Genomic DNA, 20,613 nt, shown 5'->3' with positions numbered 1-20,613 from the left:
ACAGAAAAAGACAATTCCCTTGTCTCTGCTCTGGGCCCAAATTAAAGCAAAAAATCTCCAACTACTTAGAAACCTGCTTACCCAGCCCAAAGAAAAAGCAAATGGGTAGAACACACACCCCCTATTTACTTTTAGGAAGAAAAGAAAAAAAAAACCTCTGGGTTGGAAGACTGTGAATTTCCCTGCAGGAGTTAAGTACCCTGCCTCCAGGCAAAGAAAACCTGCAATTCACAAGATAATCCCCTTTTGTCTCTGCTTGGCCACAAAGCAGAGAAAAAATAAGATGCTTTCAGTTTCAGCTGCTTTCTGGACTTCCTTTCCAAAGGAAAAAAAAATTTCCTTTTTAAAATCTGTATTTCTATTTCAAAAAATCTCAACTGGATCTCAAAATGATTTCAGGTTAATCCCACCACTATGCCACCGTGTCAAGGTTCCTCCCCCACTCTGAACTCTAGGGTACAGATGTGGGGACCTGCATGAAAAACCTCCTAAGCTTATCTTTACCAGCTTAGGTCAAAACTTCCCCAAGGTACAAAATATTCCACCCGTTGTCCTTGGACTGGCCGCTACCACCACCAAACTAATACTGGTTACTGGGGAAGAGCTGTTTGGACGCGTCCTTCCCCCCAAAATACTTCCCAAAACCTTGCACCCCACTTCCTGGACAAGGTTTGGTAAAAAGCCTCACCAATTTGCCTAGGTGACTACAGACCCAGACCCTTGGATCTTAAGAACAATGAACAATCCTAACAACCCTTGCACCCCCCCTTTCCTGGGAACTGTTGGATAAAAAGCCTCACCAATTTGCATAGGTGACCACAGACCCAAACCCTTGGATCTGAGAACAATGAAAAAGCATTCAGTTTTCTTACAAGAAGACTTTTAATAAAAATAGAAGTAAATAGAAATGAAGAAATCCCCCCTGTAAAATCAGGATGGTAGATATCTTACAGGGTAATTAGATTCAAAAACATAGAGAACCCCTCTAGGCAAAACCTTAAGTTACAAAAAAGATACACAGACAGAAATAGTTATTCTATTCAGCACAATTCTTTTCTCAGCCATTTAAAGAAATCATAATCTAACACATACCTAGCTAGATTACTTACTAAAAGTTCTAAGACTCCATTCCTGGTCTATCCCCGACAAAGACCAGCATATAGACAGACCCACAGACCCTTTGTTTCTCTCCCTCCTCCCAGCTTTTGAAAGTATCTTGTCTCCTCATTGGTCATTTTGGTCAGGTGCCAGCGAGGTTACCTTTAGCTTCTTAACCCTTTACAGGTGAGAGGAGCTTTCCCCTGGCCAGGAGGGATTTCAAAGGGGTTTACCCTTCCCTTTATATTTATGACACCGGCCCTGGCTTTTATATGCAGAAAACCAGTTATCGTGGCACAGGTGGGCTGTGGCATTTTTATAGCGTGTGTGGGGGGGGAGGGGCTCAGAAAGAAAAAGGTTGAGAACCCCTGATCTAGATGGACCATTGGTTTGACCCAGTGTTCTTATGTAATGTGCCATGGAAATCAAAGACGCTCAGAGAATGTTGGACATCATTAGGAAAGGGTTAGCTAATAAAACAGAAAATATCATAATGCCACTGTATAAATCCATGGTATTCCCACACCTTAAATACTGCATACAGTTCTGGTCACCCCATCTCAAAAACAATATATTACAATTGGAGGAAGTACAGAGAAGGGCAACAAAAGTGGTTAGGAATATGGAACAGCTTCCATGTGAGGAGAGATTAAAAAGAGTGGGACTGTTCAGTTTAGAAAAGAGACGACTAAGGGGGGATACGACAGAGGTCTATAAAATCATGAGTGGTGTGAAGAAAGTGACTAGGGAAGTGTTATTTACCCCTTCACTTAACACAAGAACTAGAGGTCACTTGATGAGTTTAATAGGCAGCAGGTTTAAAACAAACCAAAGGAAGTACTACTTCACACAATGCACAATTAATCTGTGGAACTTGTTACTATGGGATGTTGTGAAACCCAAAAGTATATCTGGGTTCAAAAAAAGAATTAGATAAATTCATGGAGGATCGGTTCAACGGCTATTAGCCAAGATAGTCAGGGACACAACCCCATGCTCTGGGTGTCCCTAAGCCTCTGACTGCCAGAAGCTAGGGCAGGATGACAGAGGGAAAAAGGGTGCATATGGATTACAGGAGTCCCCTGATTCTGGTATCTATATAATAGTTCACCAAAGGTACTGAAAGCCTGTGTCACACTGGTTATTATAATAATTGCAAAATGTATGTATGGATAAGATGTAAGGTGTTATGTATGTATACTGGAAATTATATGTTCTTAAGGGGGGCTGATCACCAAAGGTGATAAAGAAATTTGTTTTGGGCAGGAGATGCTTATCTATCTGTCTGACTATGTGTAAATCCTGTATTGTCTGCCTCACTGAGTCTGAGCAAAATGCTAATCAAATGTGGAAATATGCTAATCAAGAGATTGCAGAAATCTACAGGAAAGGACCTCTGCAGGGAAGCAGCAGTGAGGTGTCCCATTTTCAAGCAAAGACAATGGATTGTTTGGGTTAACTTGGGGTACAGAGCTTCTTTTGCCAAGGTGGCAAGCTGCCAACGACTTGTCTCATGATCAGAAGATCACAGCTAAGTCTGGCTGTTAAGTACTCTAAGAAAGATTTTGGGTGAGCTAAACTTCAATAGACAAAAGGTAACTTGTTAATAAAGTTTAGGCTCTAGAAGATGAGTTATGGTTTTATTTTATATGATACTTTTTGTTTCCAATTCTCCTACTTGCCATCACTAGACTCTCTAAGCTTTGTTAAATAAACATCTTCTTGCTTTCACTAAAAACATATCTAAGGGCTGTGTTTTAAGAGGAGCAGTGATTTGAGGTGACTGGCAAGCTGGGGTGTACTGTTCTTCTGGGAACAGTGAGTCTGTGGATTCTGCATGTGTCCAGTGGATCCGGGCTAGACACTCCAGGGAGACACTCAGGGTTTCTGTACACAGCAAATAAATATCTGCAGTGCTGGCCCGTGCCAGCCAACTTGGGCTTGCAGCGCTAGTGCTGCAGGGCCGTTTCACTGCTGTGTAGACTTCCTGGCTTAGGCTGGAGCTTGAGCTCTGGGAGCCTCCCACCTTGCAGGGTCCTAAAGCCTGGGCTCCAGCCTGAGCCCAGAAATCTACACAGCAATGAAACAGCCCTGCAGCCCAAATCCCATGATCCCAAGTTGGCTGGCACAGGCCAGCTATGGGTTTTTCTTTGCTGTGTAAACACCCCCTTAGAGGACTCAAGGCTTGGAGTCTGGCTATTGCTAACCTGTAAAGAAGGAATGGAGCCTGTTTAGGCCTGAAGGGCAGTGCTTGTGTTGCCAGAGAAATTGGGGAGCTGACCCACAGCAGGTGTACGCAAGGTTTCCTCCTGGGTGCCTCACAACCCTTCGTACTTCCAGGAAACATCACAAGCTCCACCAATGTATAACCTGGTACAGACAATTCCTTCCATAATATGTTTAGCTGATCACAAGAGATAGTGTGGAACAATAACTGTATTATACTTACACAGCACAATTATTTTTGTTATCGCTCTACCAACCAAAGGAAAGAAGTAAAATGAACATCCGTTTTCAGATGGTAAGTTCTGTGGAACAGGGATAATCTTTTTGTTCTGTGGTTGTACAGCACCTAGGCATAACGAATTCCTGGTCTATACATATAACCAGAGGAGGGGGTTGCTGTCGAATACATTAGGCAGTATTATGATGTCAGCTAAAAATGGTGGACTCACATCATGAATTTTTCAGGATTTTGTGGATCTTCTATGAATCTTGGTTTGTCAGCTGCACCTCAGGGAACTTGTTCTAATAAGGTAAAAAAAAATGTATGACTGATGTTCCTTGTGGGACAAGCTCAGTGAGGTAATATCTTTTATTTGACCAATTTATGTTGGTGAGAGAGACAAGCTTTTGAGCTTACACAGAGCTCTTCTTCAGGTCTGGGAAATGTACTCAGAATGTCACAGCTAACTACAAGGTAGAACAGATTGTTTAACATAAATAAACGTATTTCAAGGGACCATTCAAAGTGAAGTGGCCCATCGACACCTCTCAAGTCATGAGAGAGGGGGAGGGTTAGGGGATTATAGATAGTTGTAATAAACCATAAATCTACTGTCTCTGTTCTGTCCATGATTTTCAGTGTCTAGCAAAGTTATTAATTTAAACTCCCAGGCTCATCTTTTGAAGGTATTGTGTAGGTTTCCATTCAGGGTGAGAACTGAGAGGTCAGGTATGAAGTGATCATTTTGTGAAACATTCACTCACAGGTGATGTGGTGTTTTTGTCTTTTATCATTTTTCTGTGTGAGTTCATCTGAGAGTGTAGTGATTGTCTGGTTTCACCCACATAGTTGTTATTGGGTGACATTTAGTGCACTGGATGAGGTACGCCACATGGATCTGGAAAGGTATGTTATGGGGGGTGTTGATCATCAGAGCAGTGGAGATATGTCTACAGGTTTTGCAGCTGTTATTCTGGAAGGGTCTGGTGTTGCTTTGAGTTGGTACGTCCTGGTGTATGGAGAACTTGCTTCTGATGATGAGTTTGGAGAGGCTGGGGGGTTGTTTGAAGGCCAGAACAGGGATTGAGGAAAAATTTCTTACAAGATATGGTCCCCATAAAGTATGGGTTGTTGTTGTTCATGATACTCCTACAGCTTCCAATGATAGGTGACAACTAGAGGTGTATGGTTGGACAGGGTTTCATTTCTGTATTGAAGCAAGTTCTCTTGGGGTATTTGGATGGCCCACTCCATGATGCAATCTATTTCTCTGGGGAAACATCCTTGTTTGATGACGTCTGCTTTTAGTGTGTAAAGATGTATATCCCAGACTTTCTATTTGGAGCATATGCTGTGGTATCTGAGTGCCTGCCTGGCGTCTTGGTGTGTTTGGGGTCGTTACTGGATCTGTGAAGGCAGGTATGGTGATCAGTGGGTTTCTTGTATATAGTTGTCTGTTGGGTTCCATTGTTGAAGCTGATCATGGTGTTCAGGAAGTTGATGCTAGTAGAGGAGTGTTCTAGAGCGAATTTAATGGATGGGTGGCAGTTGCTGAAGTTGTGTTGGAAAGCTATGAGGGAGTTTAGGTCATCTGTCCAGAGGATGAAAATACCATTGATACATCTTAGGTATATTATTGGTTTTGTGGTGCACTTATCCAGAAATTCTTCTTCAAGGTGGCCCACGAAGAGGCTGGCATATTGGGAAGCTATCCTAGTATCCATGGCTGTCCCATGGTTTGGACAAAGTGAAGAAGAACTTTTTGCTAGACATTAAGAATCATGGACTGAATAGAGACACTGGATTTATGGCTTATTACAACACTCTATAACCCACTAACACCTCCCTCGACTTCCCAAGCATTCTCTCCACTCCCCATGACTGGAGCATTGTTGACAGGCCACTTCACCTTGAATGGTCGGTTGAAATATGTGTTAAATACTTATGCTAAACAATCTGGTCCACCTTATATTTAGCTGTGACACTCTGAGTACATTTCCCAGACCCGAAGAAGAGCTCTGTGTAAACTTGAAAGCTTGTCTTTTTCAACAAGTAGAAGTTGGTACCACCTAAGATATTACCTCATCCACCTTGTCTCTCTAAGATCCTGGGACCAAAAGGGCTACAACAACACTGCATACAACAATGGAAGATTTTCCTTGTGACTTACTGTAATATCTGATATTAAGCTGGATAGTGGCCACTCCAGGTAGACTAGAAAGCAAAAATAAAACCTAACACACAAATTCCACAGATTTTGCCAAATGTCCCAGCTGATTTGGGTTGTCCTTGACACTAAAACTATTTTATCTATTTTGTGTGTGTTTAAAAACTGCCTTGAAAGCGTCTAGCTGTGTGCATAATGAATGTATGATCTGAAGAGCTCTGTGTAGCTTGAAAGCTTGTCTCTCTCACCAGCAGAAGTTGGTCAAACAAAAGATATTAACCACCTTGTCTCTCTAGTGTATGTAAATTCATGTTATTATTGTTATCCTCTTCCTTGCTCCATTCCTTCTGAGTCATCTTTTTTTCCCTTAGGCATTACTTCTGCCACACACATGGATCAATAGGGCTCCATGCAGGCTCAGCTGTGCACCTCTGTGCAGTTAATTAGCACCTAGCACAATGATTCCCCTATCCTGTCTTTGGGCACTATTACAATGTCATAATTATAGGGGCTATGTCTTGCTGAGATACCCAGAAGATACTGCCAGGATTTTATCATGGTTAGTAATCAGTCAGAATACTTGATTGACCTGGTATTTGAATCAGAAAGTCTGGCTGTATTACTCAATATTGAAATTAGGGAGGGGAGAATGCAGAAGAGTTTGGCAACTAGGAGATCTTGAAGAGAGGAGAAAGAGTGACCTTTCTTCTACACCAGATGACATCCACCATAACCTCTCCCTGTAGTTAAATACAGAATATGGAGCTCAAAAGCATCTGTGGTGGACTACTGCACCTGCCCATTAAATTAAGACAAGCCTTGGAAATATACATACATTGAAGAAGAGGGAGCCGTATTGCCTGCAGATACTGGTTTAGTTAATTTAACACAATAATCTAAACCTCAGGGTTGAAATCCCTATGCTCTCTGGATGAAATATTTTGCAGCCCTTCATCTTTTCAAGATTGATAAGTTTGTGCTCACACAACTTAATATTGAGAGGCAGGGGTGTCTCATATGTGTGGGCATTAGAAATATTACAGCACTTTTCCTAACGGGTTTAGGTTGTGCCTTATCCAAAACTTTCCTCCCTTTTTCAGAGGCTCTGTGCCAACTGCTTACCCTCCCCGAAGGCTGCTTCTCTGAGATTCTCCAGTCTGGCAGAAACTTCTAGTTTGTGATGTTTTGATACACTGCATCAAAATGTCATGGCACTGCAGTGTGAAAGTGACCCTGGGGAATTATTAATATCCCAAAGGATTGCCTGCAGCAGCGGGGATCATCACAGCAAAATCAAACGCTCCTGGCCAGACCAGGATGGGTGACGTGGCTACATGACAGTGACAAGGTGGCAATGTACTGAGTGGACGTTCTGCATGAACCCATGCTCCTCCGGCATTCCCTACAGCCATTCCCCCCCAAGATGGACTCTGCAAGCTCGGTCAGGCTCCAGGAGTCTGGCTCACGTTGCACAGGGCCCCACACAAATGCAGGCCCTTCAAGGACCCCTTCTCCTTCCCTCCCTTTTCTCCCCTCCCCATGCAAGAGCATGGTGCATACACAGATCGGGCCGGGACTTCAAGCTATGGACAGGCTTGGAAGCCAATCACTGCTGGAGAGCTTATAGCCGAGGACCAATCAACACCGGTCTCAGAGACTGGGGGGCGAATCCCTTTCCGCTGCTCCCTGACAGCATGGGTGAGAAGTAAACGGCAGCCATCTTGTGTGTGGCATGTTCTCGTTCCGCCTCCCTCCGGGATGGATTATACTACAGCCAAATATTTATCCTTCACGGGATGTATGGCTAAAAGCAGCCGTTCATACGATGGTGGGGATGTGAGAAGCGTGAAGTTCTGGCGGAGTCTGGCAAGCGCCTCACTCAAGATGGCGGATGAACTGCGTCTCTCTCTCTCTCTCTCTCAAGATGGCGTCGGCAGGCGGGCGCGAGTGACGTCATCCCGCGTCGGTGTGGGCTGGTGGAGGGACGGCCCATGTTCGTGGGGGGGAGAGGTTGCCATGGTAGCGCTTACCTTATTCGAGTTTGGTGGGTTTTTCTACTGAACTCTATAGGCCGCCTCTTCTATGGGCTCTTTGCTGAGGGGGGTGGTGACTAGGCCTCGCCGAGCATGACTGGGCCGCCCCGCCCCCCGCCGCTCCCTAACCGCGCCCCCAGGGCTGAGACCCCAGCCAATGGGGAGGCGAGAGAGGGGCGGCGCGGGGAGGGCTCAGGCAGGGTGGCTGTCGGGCCGCGGGGCTGCGCGCCTCTCTTCGTCTTTCCCCGCTGCCCGGCGCTGAGCTCGCTGTGCCCGGGGACGCGCCGCCGCCATGGCCGAGGACCCCAGCTCCCTGCCCTGGTCCATCAACAGGGATGACTATGAGCTGCAGGAGGTGATCGGTGAGTGGGGCGCGCCGGGAGCCCCCCGGCCTGTCAGCCGGGCACGGGCCTGGGCTGCCCGCTCTCTGCGGCCGGGCGGGGGGTGGCTGCGCCGGAGGCCGGACCCGGCTCCATGGGGGTGGGGCGCGGGGTGTGTTGGTGTCTGGGCCGGCCCGGGGGTGTCTGCGCGAGCTCTGGAGCCTGACTCCTGGGGGGCAGGAGCCGTCGCGGGCGGGTCTGCCCTCGCCCTGGGGGCGGGCTGGGCAGGGGACGTGTGGGTCTGGCCCTCGCCCTGGAGAGAGGGGCTGGCTCTGTTCCTACTCCGGGGGTGTAGCGGCCGCGGGGGGTGTGTCTCGCTGAGCGCTGGAGTCTGTCTGGGCGGGGGTGGATTCCGGGGCTGGGGCTGGGGGGGGGGATCTTGGGGCCTCGGGCGGTGCTTGCGTCTGAGGGTCTTTGTTACAGCTCAGGAAATGGGAGGGCAAAGGGGGACTCTGGTCTGTCTTCTTCGGTGGAGGTGTCTCGGGGCCTGGGGGGTGTGTGTGTCTGCCGATGCGCTGAGAGCTGCATTTCTGCTCCTGGGGCCTGGGCGAGTTTGAGCTGGGGGGGCGGGTCTGGCAGCGCCTTCGGCTGTCTGTGTTTCTACACCGGGGGTGCAGGGATTTCAGCAGTGGGGGTGTGTCTCGGCTTTAACTGAAAAGGGAAGGGTTGTACTTACTCCAGGGTCTGTTCATGGATTTCCAAATTAATTGGTACGTGCGTTTCTGGGAGTGTCTTCTAGGGGACTCTCTTTTTCTTTTTTTCCGGAGAGGTGCATATTATATCTTAGGGTCTAATGTTTTTTTCCCCCCTTCTGTTGGGGGTCTGTGTGTTTCTCTAGCTTAACGTTTGGGGAAGGAGTTGTCTATATTTTTCTGATTTTTTGGGGGCTGTCTCTGTTTTGGGATTGGAAGTAACTGCTATGGGCAGTTGCCTGCCCAATTTAGGATTTGGAAGAGGGGTACTTATGTCATGCCGAATGGTGAGTGGCCTGTCTTGGCTGCTGGAAAGGATGAGGATGTAAGGTGTTTGTTGTGGCGTTTTGGGTGTAGGTAAATAATGAAGGGCAGTTCCTCTTCAGAGTCTGGAATATACTGTTTCTTTTATAGAACAGCTGCTCCAAGCTGTATTCAGTCAGAAAGGAGAGTCCATCCATATGGTGACAATTAATTTCAAGGCACTGTATATTGGTCTGTTTAAGGGAGGAGGAATTTGCTGGGCGTGTCTTTATATTTGAAATCTCTCTCATTCATTCTCACGTCAGCTTGAGGCAGCAGCCCTTGCTCTTTATGAATGACTGAATCTCTCTTGACTTAAACCTTGTTGTTGTGGTAGATCTCTTTGCACCAGTTCACTCAGTCTTTCTTTTTTTAGTCACTTTATCAGTATGGTGGTGTGAAGGCTATATTGCTGCACACTGAGTATCTAGCACATTACTTATTGAGTGCCACAGGTGACTGTAAGGTCAGTGCCTCATGTTCCATTTCACCAGAGAGGCAGAGAATGGAGGTGTAGGAGGGGTTGTTGGTCAAGGTCTTAGAACAGTTAAACTAAAAATTAATGTTTGAGGAACTTTTATCTTTTAAAGATTATAAATGAAGATGTTTCTGTCCTGCATAGGCTTTACATCTCTGTAACAGAGCTGCTTTATTTTGCTAGGGTGGGAGAACTTGGGGAAATCATGGTTACAGAGATTAAATTCTTGGCATTGTTTTAAAAGTAGGAATGATCTAAAGCTATGGCTAGTATGGAATCCTTCTTGAAGTACTGAAAATCCCCATTGCTTCATCAGATCAGGTTCTATTCCCTCCCTTAGCCTATTGGGAGCAGCTGTACTATAGAAGGGGGAGAGTCTGGTGCCTGCAGCAGGGGCTGGGGAAACTAAATTGTGAGAATTAACGCTTTTTAAACCCTTTCCAGGAAAACACATCCTGGGGAGGCTGGTGTCCAAAAATTGGGCTTGTCCTGTGAAGAAGCAAAAGCTAGAAAAAGCTGCCACTAGGCTCCAGTCTCTCTAAAGCTGGAGAGCAATTGCAGCTGTCTCTAGGAAGTGCTATGTTTGTGGGAGTCTACTAAGAGGTGCCCGCCCCACCCTGCAACAAGACCAAATCCTTGTGTGTGGATTTTTCCCCCTATAAAGTTCTTCTCTTATTTACCTTTATTAGATGTTAGTCTGTGCTGGGGGGAAAAGGAAATTTACACAGGGCTGAGGGAGACATTTAAACTCCCAACAGCTGCTTTCAAGGGAGCTGCTGATGGACACTCCTCACATAGTCTAACAATCACTAGGGGGACGTAGATACGTTGTAGTCCGCTTGTAACATATTGAGCTTGGGGAATAAACTTTTTCATTCCTTTTTCTTCTCCTTTCCCCCCTCCCCACACCCCCCCAAAAATCTGTATGCTGAATTTCTGGTTGCCAACTACTACCTGAAAGACTGCATCAGGATTCTGGACTATATTGCCTACTTTTGTGGAATGTATGCTGAAATGTGTTTAAACATTTTTATTGCCCCCCTTTATCTTATTCCTTCTTAATGTTGGAATGTCCTCCAATGTCTAGGATGTAGATGTGATTTAAGTCTCATAGCACATACCTAATTTGAGGGACAAAATGTTCCACGGTTGGCTAAGCATCTGGACTTTTTCCCCTCCTGCTTCCACATACCCTCTAACTCTCATCAGGGGCTTGCTGGGTTCTCATTACTCCAGATTTATAGGCTTACAATTTGTGGTCATGGTCAAAGAGGGAATCTAGTATGGAAAGTGCTAACCCTTGCAGCTATACGTTCAAGGTACTTAACTAGATCTGTGATGGATGACTAAGGTTAAGATTTTATCATGATTATTTTTAGTAGACGTCACAGACAGGTTATCGGCAAGAAACAAAAATTCATGAAAATCTGTGACTTTTACTAAAAATAATTGGGGGGGAGGACGACTGAAGCCCAAGCAGGGGGGAAGACAGCACCTGCTGCTGCGGTGGCTGACCGCTGCAGGGTCCACGCCACAGCTCGGAGCTCTGTGGTCTTCCGCTGGCTGACAGCTCTGGGCCTGCCACACTGGGGCTGAAGCAAAAATGTTAGCGATCTCTGAAAGTCACAGAATCTGTGACCTCTGTGACATAACTTTATCCACAGGGATGACAAAAGTTCTCTAGGTTTTCAGCCTAGCACTCTGTATGTTACATACTCAGCTATTTTTGATACCCAGGTAAAGGAAATCAGTTTTTCACTCTCTTCTCTGATCCCTTATTTCCTCACACTAATTCTCTGCCTGTAAATATCCATGCAGAAATCCAGTGGGCAATGTGGCCTCTTAGTGCAGCAGTTAAGAGAGAACACATTCTTCCAGATTCAGGAAAGAAGTTCCCTTATAAATCACCTTACAGTTTCTGTCTAGGTTTAAAAACCTGTTAGTCAGCAGTGGATCTGGTTCATTCAATTTTAAAGGTATAGATTATTGCCTATATTTGTTATACTGTGTTAGCTTTAGTGACTAACAGCTGAGTATTCTCAAATACAGTTTCCTTTTTTCAGTGTAATGTTGCAAATTGTCTTGTTCAGGATCAAAACTTGACTTAATTTTAAACAAACGAAAATTTACTGCAAACTGAAATTATAATAGTTATAGGGTCTGCCTGTTGTGAGTAGGCATCTTTCCTGTGTGACCATCAACTACTGTGGAATCTGGCTTCATTTTAAAAAAAAGTAGTCTCTCTCTCTTAGGGTTGTAATGATAACCCTCCAGATGTTGACTGCATGGAAATCAATGCAAAGCTGTTTTCTAAAGTCTGAAGGAAGATAGCCCCATTGTTGCTGCTGCTCAGAGCTTCCCCAATCTGCCATAGAGTGAAGACCAAATAGAACTCTGTGGGTTCTCAAAGTTGCTATTGGGGGAAACCTCTGGGCAACAATGAAACTAAGTAGACTCAGCTCACTCATATTGGTTCTGCTGCATCTTCAGAAAGCTGTGAGCAGTATGGGGAGTAGACACTATCGTCCCGGGGGAATTCTGTGCCACTGTGTGCATGCATAATAAATGAGCTACACATGTTTAATTTTTTGTTCAGAAAAAGCGTTTGCTTGAAAGCTGCTGCAGTACTGCTTTTTGCCCACTAGAGGGTGCTGTGGTGATAGAACAGAGCAGCAGCTCCTGGCCAGCTAGGGAAGAGAGAGTGCCTGCTTTCTTCACAGCACCTGTTGGGCCAGGTCAGGAGACAGACAGCGTGGGGCTGTTGAGGGTCAGACAGGGCTCATAAGGGCTAGTGGGGGAGGACAGACTGGGGCAGGGGCTGAATGGGAGTGGAGATGTGGGGCCTCAGGGAGAGGGAGATGCGGGACCACATGGTGATGGGAGAGGGGGGGCAGGGCCATTTAGGGACAGGGGAGGCGCGGGGCCACATGGGAATGGGAAAGGGGGTGCAGAGCTACAGGGCCGAAGGGGGATGGTTGAGTGGGGGCACAGAGACACATGGGGGAGGGGGTGCAGGGCCACATAGGGATGGGGGGGGGTTGCTGAGTGGGGGTGGAGGGGCACGTGGCTGGGGTACAAGGGGACACGGGTGCCGGGAGACATGGGGACAGGGACTGATGTGACTGACTGAATGGGAGAAGCTAAGGGTCAGCCAGGGTCTGCATGGGGGAATCTCCCAAACAATCCCTTCCCGCACCCATACCCAACAACCCTCCAACTTCACACCCAGGCTTCTTCCCAGCAATTACTTCCCACTCTCTTAGCTCCTCCGTTACCCCTGACTCCTCAAACCCTTTGCACTGGTTCTGAGGCGTGCAGTAAGTATGGTTCTGTATTGTAGTTTAAATGAACTATTACTCAAAATTCTGCATTAATATGCCTAGTAAGGAATCTATTTGTCAAAAAGCATTTCCTGAATCTTTTTTGTTGTCTGTATTGTGACAGACATACTTACTGACAGGTATTTTGAAATAAATGACCAAAATAATTGAAACTGGTGTGATTATATTGTTGTTTTGACAAATTTGCAAAATTTTGCAGAACTTTAAAAGAGTGTACAGACTTTTAAATTTTTTAGCACAGAATTCCCCCAAGAGTAACGTTGGAGCAAGCTGTTAACTGAGGAGGAGGAGAATGTAAAACCGGAGGCAGGGTTGGGGGTAAATTAGCAGAGAACTCCCTCTTCTCTCCCTTCCACCCCTGAAGACTCCTGCCTTCACAGCAGCCAGGAGGCTCTGGGTTGAGAAGGGGAGGAACAAAGGTTGAATATGCATGTTCCTTCCAGAAATGAAGTCTAAAATAAAGTTAATACATATTAAGGTTTTTCTCTTTCCCAGCAGCTGGGTATGTAGGTAGCTGTTTTACATGGGCATTGCCCCTGAACAGTAGAGCTTGTAGTTTAATCTTGTGGCATTTAGGTATGTAGTAAATTTTCAAGTCCTGTGGATCGGGGGGGAATGTGGTTAGGTGGGAGAGATTGATTACTATTCTGTTGCACCCCCAAGAGCATCTCAAACAGTCTAGTTCTCTGAATGTTATCAAAATATCTGTAGGGACCGATCCAACAAATTAAAAATGCATAGTACAGAAAGAGTACTCATAAGTATCTACACGCTGTAATAGCAGTTAAAACACTTTTATGTAACGGGAGAAGGAGATGGAATGGGAAAAATTTATCCAGCAATACGCTGTATAGAATCTGTTGGGGACTAGAATTGATGGTTCACCTATGAGTCTAGTATGGTAACTGTAGGCAAGTTGTAACTACAGTCAGTTGCATAAGCCTAAATAATTTAAACAACCAGTTTTTTTTTGTTACTTTCATTTTCAATGTACAGCATTAGTAATAAAATCCAGTTCAGTTTTCACTCTTACTTGTGCTATTTGTTTCTGGCATTTCTCCATTTGTTTTAATTGGCTAACCTAAGTCAATTTCCATTGCAAGTTCTCAGTGTTCAGATTCAAAACACTACAGGGAAATGTCTCTCCAACAAACAACTCGGTAGAAAGTTTGATCTGTTCTTTTAAAATGGAAACCTTTCTATTGGTCTTAGGTTGTATTAAAGCTTTTACAAAACCAACTTAAGAGGAACATAAAGTGTATTCAAAGTGCTGAGCCTATCTAAGCATCTATGCACATAGGCCTCATCACCATAACTAATGCCCCCCACTATGAAATCCAAACGCAAGTGCTTAGACTGTAAACCCACTTAAGCAGTCCAGTGTCCCTGCAGTATCCAAATCATCCACTTCTCTGAACAGTGGGGATTTCTAGATACTTAGAACCTTGTTACCATCGCTTAGTAACAGCCAACCATTTGTCCTTGAATCTTTCCTCCTACCTGATCATCTTGGAATGAAGGAAAAGGAGTGTTCTACAAATGCAGTCCAGCTTCTATTGCCAGCCCCTGCTACCTCCAGTTGGCACAGGAGGCGGATAAAAGGGAGGAAGGAGGCTGAGGGTATTTAAAAATAATAAAATCAAGCAGCAGTAGTACCTCTCTTCTGAAGAGGAGGGCTGAAAGAGAACCTCATAGAATCAGCTTGGCTGCCTTTCCAGCTGACTTGAGGAGAGGGCAAAGGACTCTGCTTCTGCTTCCTTCACCTATTTTGGGGTGAGAGAGACACAGGGAAGCCGTAAATAGAAGCAGACCACTGTGGTTTGTTCCTGGATGGCAGTTAGTTCCAGTGGAGCTAGTTTCTTGGAAAGATTAATATTTCACACTTTAGTTTGTCAATAAGCCATTTTATAAGTATAGTAAAACACTCTGGGGTAGGCATTTCTTGGCTAGTAGTCAAATATCTTGGGTGTCCTTGGCTTCTCTGCATACCCGAGGGGTGCATTTATTGGCTGACAAATGCACACTCTGGAATGTTATTGCTTATGTAACTGACTGCATCTCAGAGAGAGAATCGATTCTCCCCAAAATGTTCAGCTTTTAAAGTTCATCGTGACTATTTTATTCCAGAGGCTGGAGCTGTTGATGAGAACAGGAGCTGGTCCATTAAGGCTATAGATGTTGACTTAAGTTCTTCTGAAATTTAAATATCTGAGCCTTTAAAGCTGCAAACAACTATAGCTAGGTATTTTAATTACAAATGAGTATTGAAACTGTAATCTGTTAAAACTTGATCTTTTGTGAAGTGTTTTCCTTGGTCAAACTATTTCACTTGCAGTTTGGCCACTAGGGTGACTAACGCTAAATGTAGTTTTAGACTTTTTACCTGCAAGCTTAGAAGACACAAAGTTGTGGGCAAGTGAGTATAGAAAATAACCATGGAATAATTGCCAGTAGAAAAGACTGCCGTATTAGGCAAATGGGAATTGCTGTACTAGGTCATCCTAGTGATCTGCCCAGTCTGTTTTCCTGACTCCTGTCATAGCTGAGCAACTGAGGCTCAAAGACAAAGATTCCAACTTTCAAAGTTGCTGTAGCTCCCTTTGACTTTAGTTGGAACCGTCCATGCTCAGCACTTCAGAAAATCAAGCCTTATGTGACTTGCCCAGGGTCACACAGGAAATGTGTGACAGAGTCAGGCCTAAAACCCAGATTCCTGACTACTGATCCAGTGCCTTAACCACAGGACAACCATTCTGTTGAATTGTACTTGAAGAAGACTGTTGGTGCCTGAAAGGACTACTTAGAAGGTGACATTTAGTCATAAGTATGTTAGTGAAGAGAACATGTCTTTAAAAATGTAATCTGAGTGAATGAAGTTGGATATTATGTCAGTAAGTGGTATGAGTATACTTGAATGGAAAATGTCAGCTTGGAAGGATGAAATTTGTATCCATAAATGTCAGTAAACATTGATTTCACCATACACCTACAAATGGCTCGAAAAAATATTTCCATTGAGAATTGAAATTTACAGATGGGCAAAGAAAGAAAAATGCTGGTTGGGAACTTATTAGAGTCAAAATCCATCGTTCGACTTTTGAATTAAGCTTGTTAGAAAAGGACGAGTAAATGAATAGTAAAAATCAGTAAGACTCGTTGATTTAAGCATATTTACTTTGTATATTTTGACATGTAAGGGGGACAGTTTGTTTTAACAGTTTATAAAACTTTAACATTTTGGATCTGTGTCCTGTCATTAAACAATTGTCTGACTCCCAGTAATTTCTTGCTACTGTAAACATTTAAACAAAAATCTTAAAAAAAAAAAAAAGCTTTAAAATATACATCAATGTTATGAGTTGAAATTATATAATCCTGCCAATTCTATAGATATGTACATCTAAAGTGGCAGATGTAAGCCTTATTATTTTGAGAAATGCTGTGTTCCATAGTACTTAAACACCAGGGGGCAGAGCTAAGGCTTCATATGCCACCATAAAGGGATACTGCCTAAGATCTAGACAATTGAAACAGTTTTTGTCCTATACCTGCCCTGAAATGCTCTGTCAACTTCTGTGGTTTTAAAATGACAGTTTTTGCTATCTTTTACACATCTTTCTCTCCCCTGTTGCTATATGCCAGACCCACATGATCTGTATATGTCCACCTGCGGCTGGCCTATGCCAGCTGGCTTGGGTTAACAGGCTGTTTAACTGCAGTGTAGCTGTACAGGGACAGGTTCCAGCTCTGCGAACCTCCCACATCACAGGGTCCTAGAGTCCAGGCTCCAGCCTAAGTCTGAACATCTACACCACAGTTAAACAGCCCCTTAGCCCGAGTCAGCTGGCATGGGCGAGCTGTGGGGGGTCTAATGGCAGTGTAGACGTACCCTCTGAGTAAGCTGATTAGACTCACAGGGTTGTCAAGTGCACAAAGTGAACAAATTAGAAAATGGAAATCCTTCATTTCTCGGTCACAGTAGTCTTATCAGGTGTTACATCTAACATAGAATACTTCTAAAAGTAACTTTAAGACAGTTATGACTTTTTTTGAAGTCCTTTAACTTTGTCACTTCCTGACTTTTGAGTGTTTAACGTGGCTTTTATTGTAATCTCCTAGGGAGATTAAAAGAAATTCTGTGATATGGAACTGTTTGGCTACACAACATGACAACATCAAATGCTGCATCCCACACACCTTACAAGGTTTTCTTAGAGGGAGCTCTTCTACTCTGCACTCTGGGAAGTCTGCAGGAGACAGCTCTCTCCAGCAAGCCTTAAAAGCTGCACAGATCATTTCTTTCAGGATGCACAGTGAATGAGGTAAGAGCTCTGGATTCACTCTGTGCATTTACTTTTTTGCTACACTGTTAAGTTAGTCCCAGTCTCCTGCTCAGTGTAGCTGACGTTCACTACAAACACTGCTTAAAGGAAGTCATACCAATTGTATTGTGTATGCATGAAGTGCAACTTTCAAAGGCTCATAACTCGGTCAAATTAAAATGAGTTTTCACTGGAATACATAAAGGCTCTTCTCATCAAGGGCCTAATTTCTGGCCAAACTTCAGCTTTCTACCCCAGCCATCTTCACTCTCTTCCTACTCAAAGGACTAAACTGGTTTTACTGAAACCTCCCAAAAGAAACTCCTGTTTGATCAGAGAGCAAGCCTGTGTCAGCCCAATAAGTGAAAACTTCAGAAAGTTATGAGCAAATGAAAGAGGTGAGATTGATGACAAACTGAAATACAAACTAGCAGTATCTCCTGCTGTGATAAACCCAAGCTGCTTATTGCTTATAGTTCTGCTGTCCTCAGTCATAAATAACTTTAGTCAAACAAGTTTTTTTATTCCTTCTAGTGCCTCATTATCAATATATCTATGTAGGAGGGAAATCACTTCACTTTTTCATCCATCCACAGAATTGTTAACTAGATTCAGATTGCAGGATCAAATTCTGTTCTGTTATCCCCAACTGAGCATTTGGGGTTGCACAACATAACTGAGTCCAGAACTTGGCATGTGTGTGGTATCTCTTTCTAGAGGTGATGTGTGAGAGGAAAGACTTTTAATTGCCTCTCAGAGCAAAGGGTGAGTTCCTAAGTTTGGCCAGTGGGGGGGAAGACGGGGGTGTCGTCTTCAGCGCATATATGTCACTGGGAAATGGCTGGAACACAAATGGAAAGACATTTCTGGTGAGCTTGACACAGGTCATTAGATCCTGGGGGTATTCTGTAGCAGTTTTAGATAATTGAAAACCGTACATATTTTTTTTTAGTTTAAACACAAAAATGAAAAAATGCAAGTAGTATAGTAGTGTTGTCTTCTTCATATTCAAGCCACTTGGTGCTCTTGCCATGCTGTCAGTTTTCAATATGCCGTACATTCTTGTACTGAAGATGCTGGACAGTTGAGTAGAAGCTCTTATGAAGAAATCTGGAAGTTTTGACAGTAGGGAATTCTGGTTTCTGGGATCTGAGAACCAATTTAGGATTGTGGAGTGGTAAGCCCATCAGATGGGTGTTTCTACTAAAATCATCAGCAGTGAAATAGCTATGTTGATATTGTCATCTCTAGGTTTCATCGTTAACTTCATTGAGATGATTGGTGCAATTCAGATATCAGAGTTATTATTTCAGGATGTTTGCAGGCTCATGCAGACAGGACAGCATTGGTTAAATCCAAGATTAAGGTTTTCTTCACAACGAGGGCTAGAAACAATTCTTTAGCTTAAAAAAGAGCCTAGATTCGTGAAAGCAATTCTGTAACAGCCAATTCAACCTCTATGGAATCATGGACTCCATGGGGCACTGAGCTTTCTGATGCTGTTCATAGTTGCTTTTTAGAACCGAAGTAAAGGGAAACATCCTTTACAATAGAACCACAGCTTTACGAACACCTGGGGAATGGAATTGTTCATAACTCTGAACAAAACATCAAGGTTGTTCTTTCAAAAGTTTAGAGCTCAATGTTGACTTAATACAGCTTTGAAACTTTACTATGCAGAACAAAAATGCTGCTTTCCCTTCATTTTTTTTTTTTTGGGTAGTAGTTTACATTTAACAGAGTACTGTACTGTATCTGGGTTTTTTTGGTCTGATTGTGTACTTCTGGTTCCAAATGAGGTGTGGTTGACTGGTCAGTTCATAACTCTGGTGTTTGTAACTCTGAGGTTCTGCTGTGTTTGGAAAGGCCTAAGTTAAATTAAGAGGGCTGATTAGTGAATACATGGTACATCTTTTCTAAAGTGCATGTGAGAGTTACATGCGTACATTGTGTTAGTCCAGTGGTCACCAACCTGTCGATCGTGATCGACTGGTCGATCCTGGGGATTCTCCCAGTCGATTGTGATCTCTGGCTGCGGTGGCACAACGGGGCTGCTGCCGTGGCCCCACGCCACTCTTGGAAGTGGCCAGAACGCCCCCGGGGAAGGGGTCTCCATGCGGTGCTCTTGCCTGCAAGCACTGCCCCTGCAGCTCCCATTGACTGGGAACGGGGAACTGTGGCCAGTGGGAGTTTTGGGGGCAGTGCCTGCAGAGAGGGGCAGTGCACAGAGTCATGTGCCCCCACCCCTCCAGGGGCACGTTGGCCCCTTTGGGAAGTGGTGTGGGGCCATGGCAGGCGGGGAACCTGCTTTACCTCGATTGGAGGCACAGCAAGGCGAAGTGCCTCCTTGTGGGAGGCCGCACCCCAACCCTGAGCCCCCTCCCGGAGCCTGTACCCCAAACCCCTTCCTGCACCCTGAGCCCCTGTCCCATCCCTGAGCCCCCTCATAGAGCCAGCACCTTGTACCCCCTCCTGCATCCCAACACCCTCCCAGAGCTTGCACTCCTAACCCCCTCCTGTACCCCAAACTCCTGACCCAGGCTCAGCCCAGAGCCCGCACCCCCTCCCAAACCCCTGCCCCAGCCCAGTGAAAGTGAGTAAGGGTGGTGCTAATGGGGGGGAATGGAGTGGGTGGGGCCTTGGGGAAGGGGTAGAATAGATTCTTTGTTGCTCTTAAATTCAAAAAGTGATCTTGGGTTTGTAAAGGTTGCAGACCACTGTGTTAGTCAGATTTCTCTGTGTGTTGTATGTCCCCGATGGATGAACTCCTATTCACCCTCTTATTGCTTGTTCAGATACTTCTGATGGACGTGTAAAGGTAAACTGCTGTAGGAGGGAGTAAATATGCCCTTTACTGCCTCTTTATGATGTATAGAGATGCTGTTGTTTCTTCAACTTTTCTTCTGCTGCTTGTTCTACATTAGTGATGCTGGTCCTGGCAACCTCTTTGCTGGAGGGTTGGTTGATATTTGGAGCATCTGAATGGTGATATTGCAGCTCTTTTTCTTTAAACCCAACTGAATATACTCTCCTCTTGTTTGGGGGATGGGAGAGCTGCAGACTGACATTTCAGCACTGACCTTTTTATCTTTCAGATTCTCCAAACATTTCCAAATAGCTCTATTAAAAAGATGGCAATTGGAACTTGATTTAAAATTGAGTAGTAGAGGATGCAAACTCTTGTCTAGTAAATACCTTGACATTAACCTCCCACAAACAGCATTTCAACAGAAGAATTCTCGTTAGATTGGTTTCGGAGTAACAGCTATGTTCGTCTCTATTCGCAAAAAGAAAAGGAGTACTTGTGGCACCCTAGAGATTAACCAATTTATTTGAGCATAAGATTTCGTGAG

At 44.6% G+C, this 20,613-nt stretch overlaps 1 protein-coding gene across 2 annotated transcripts in view; it reads left to right on the top strand.

Annotated features, from left to right (window-relative positions):
* The first annotated feature begins 7,932 nt into the window (after window positions 1-7,932).
* The window catches only part of OXSR1 (oxidative stress responsive kinase 1), a 119,603-nt gene continuing 106,922 nt past the window's right edge, over window positions 7,933-20,613 (top strand). The window contains exons 1-2 of one of the 2 annotated variants that reach the window (XM_077808413.1): window positions 7,965-8,106; window positions 17,058-17,260. Coding sequence is in view for 1 of the 2 variants with exons in the window: in XM_077808412.1 (XP_077664538.1) it covers window positions 8,037-8,106 (70 nt within the window). In the remaining variant the exon portion in view is untranslated. Of the gene's footprint in view, window positions 8,107-17,057; window positions 17,261-20,613 lie in introns of both variants that reach the window. The other variant, XM_077808412.1, reaches the window with a different exon arrangement.

The sequence above is a fragment of the Eretmochelys imbricata genome, chromosome 2, assembly GCF_965152235.1.
Source record: "Eretmochelys imbricata isolate rEreImb1 chromosome 2, rEreImb1.hap1, whole genome shotgun sequence".
NCBI lineage: Eukaryota > Metazoa > Chordata > Testudines > Cheloniidae > Eretmochelys > Eretmochelys imbricata.
The sequence above is the reverse complement of the archived record's forward strand: the minus strand, read 5'-3'. Positions and strand labels throughout refer to the sequence as shown.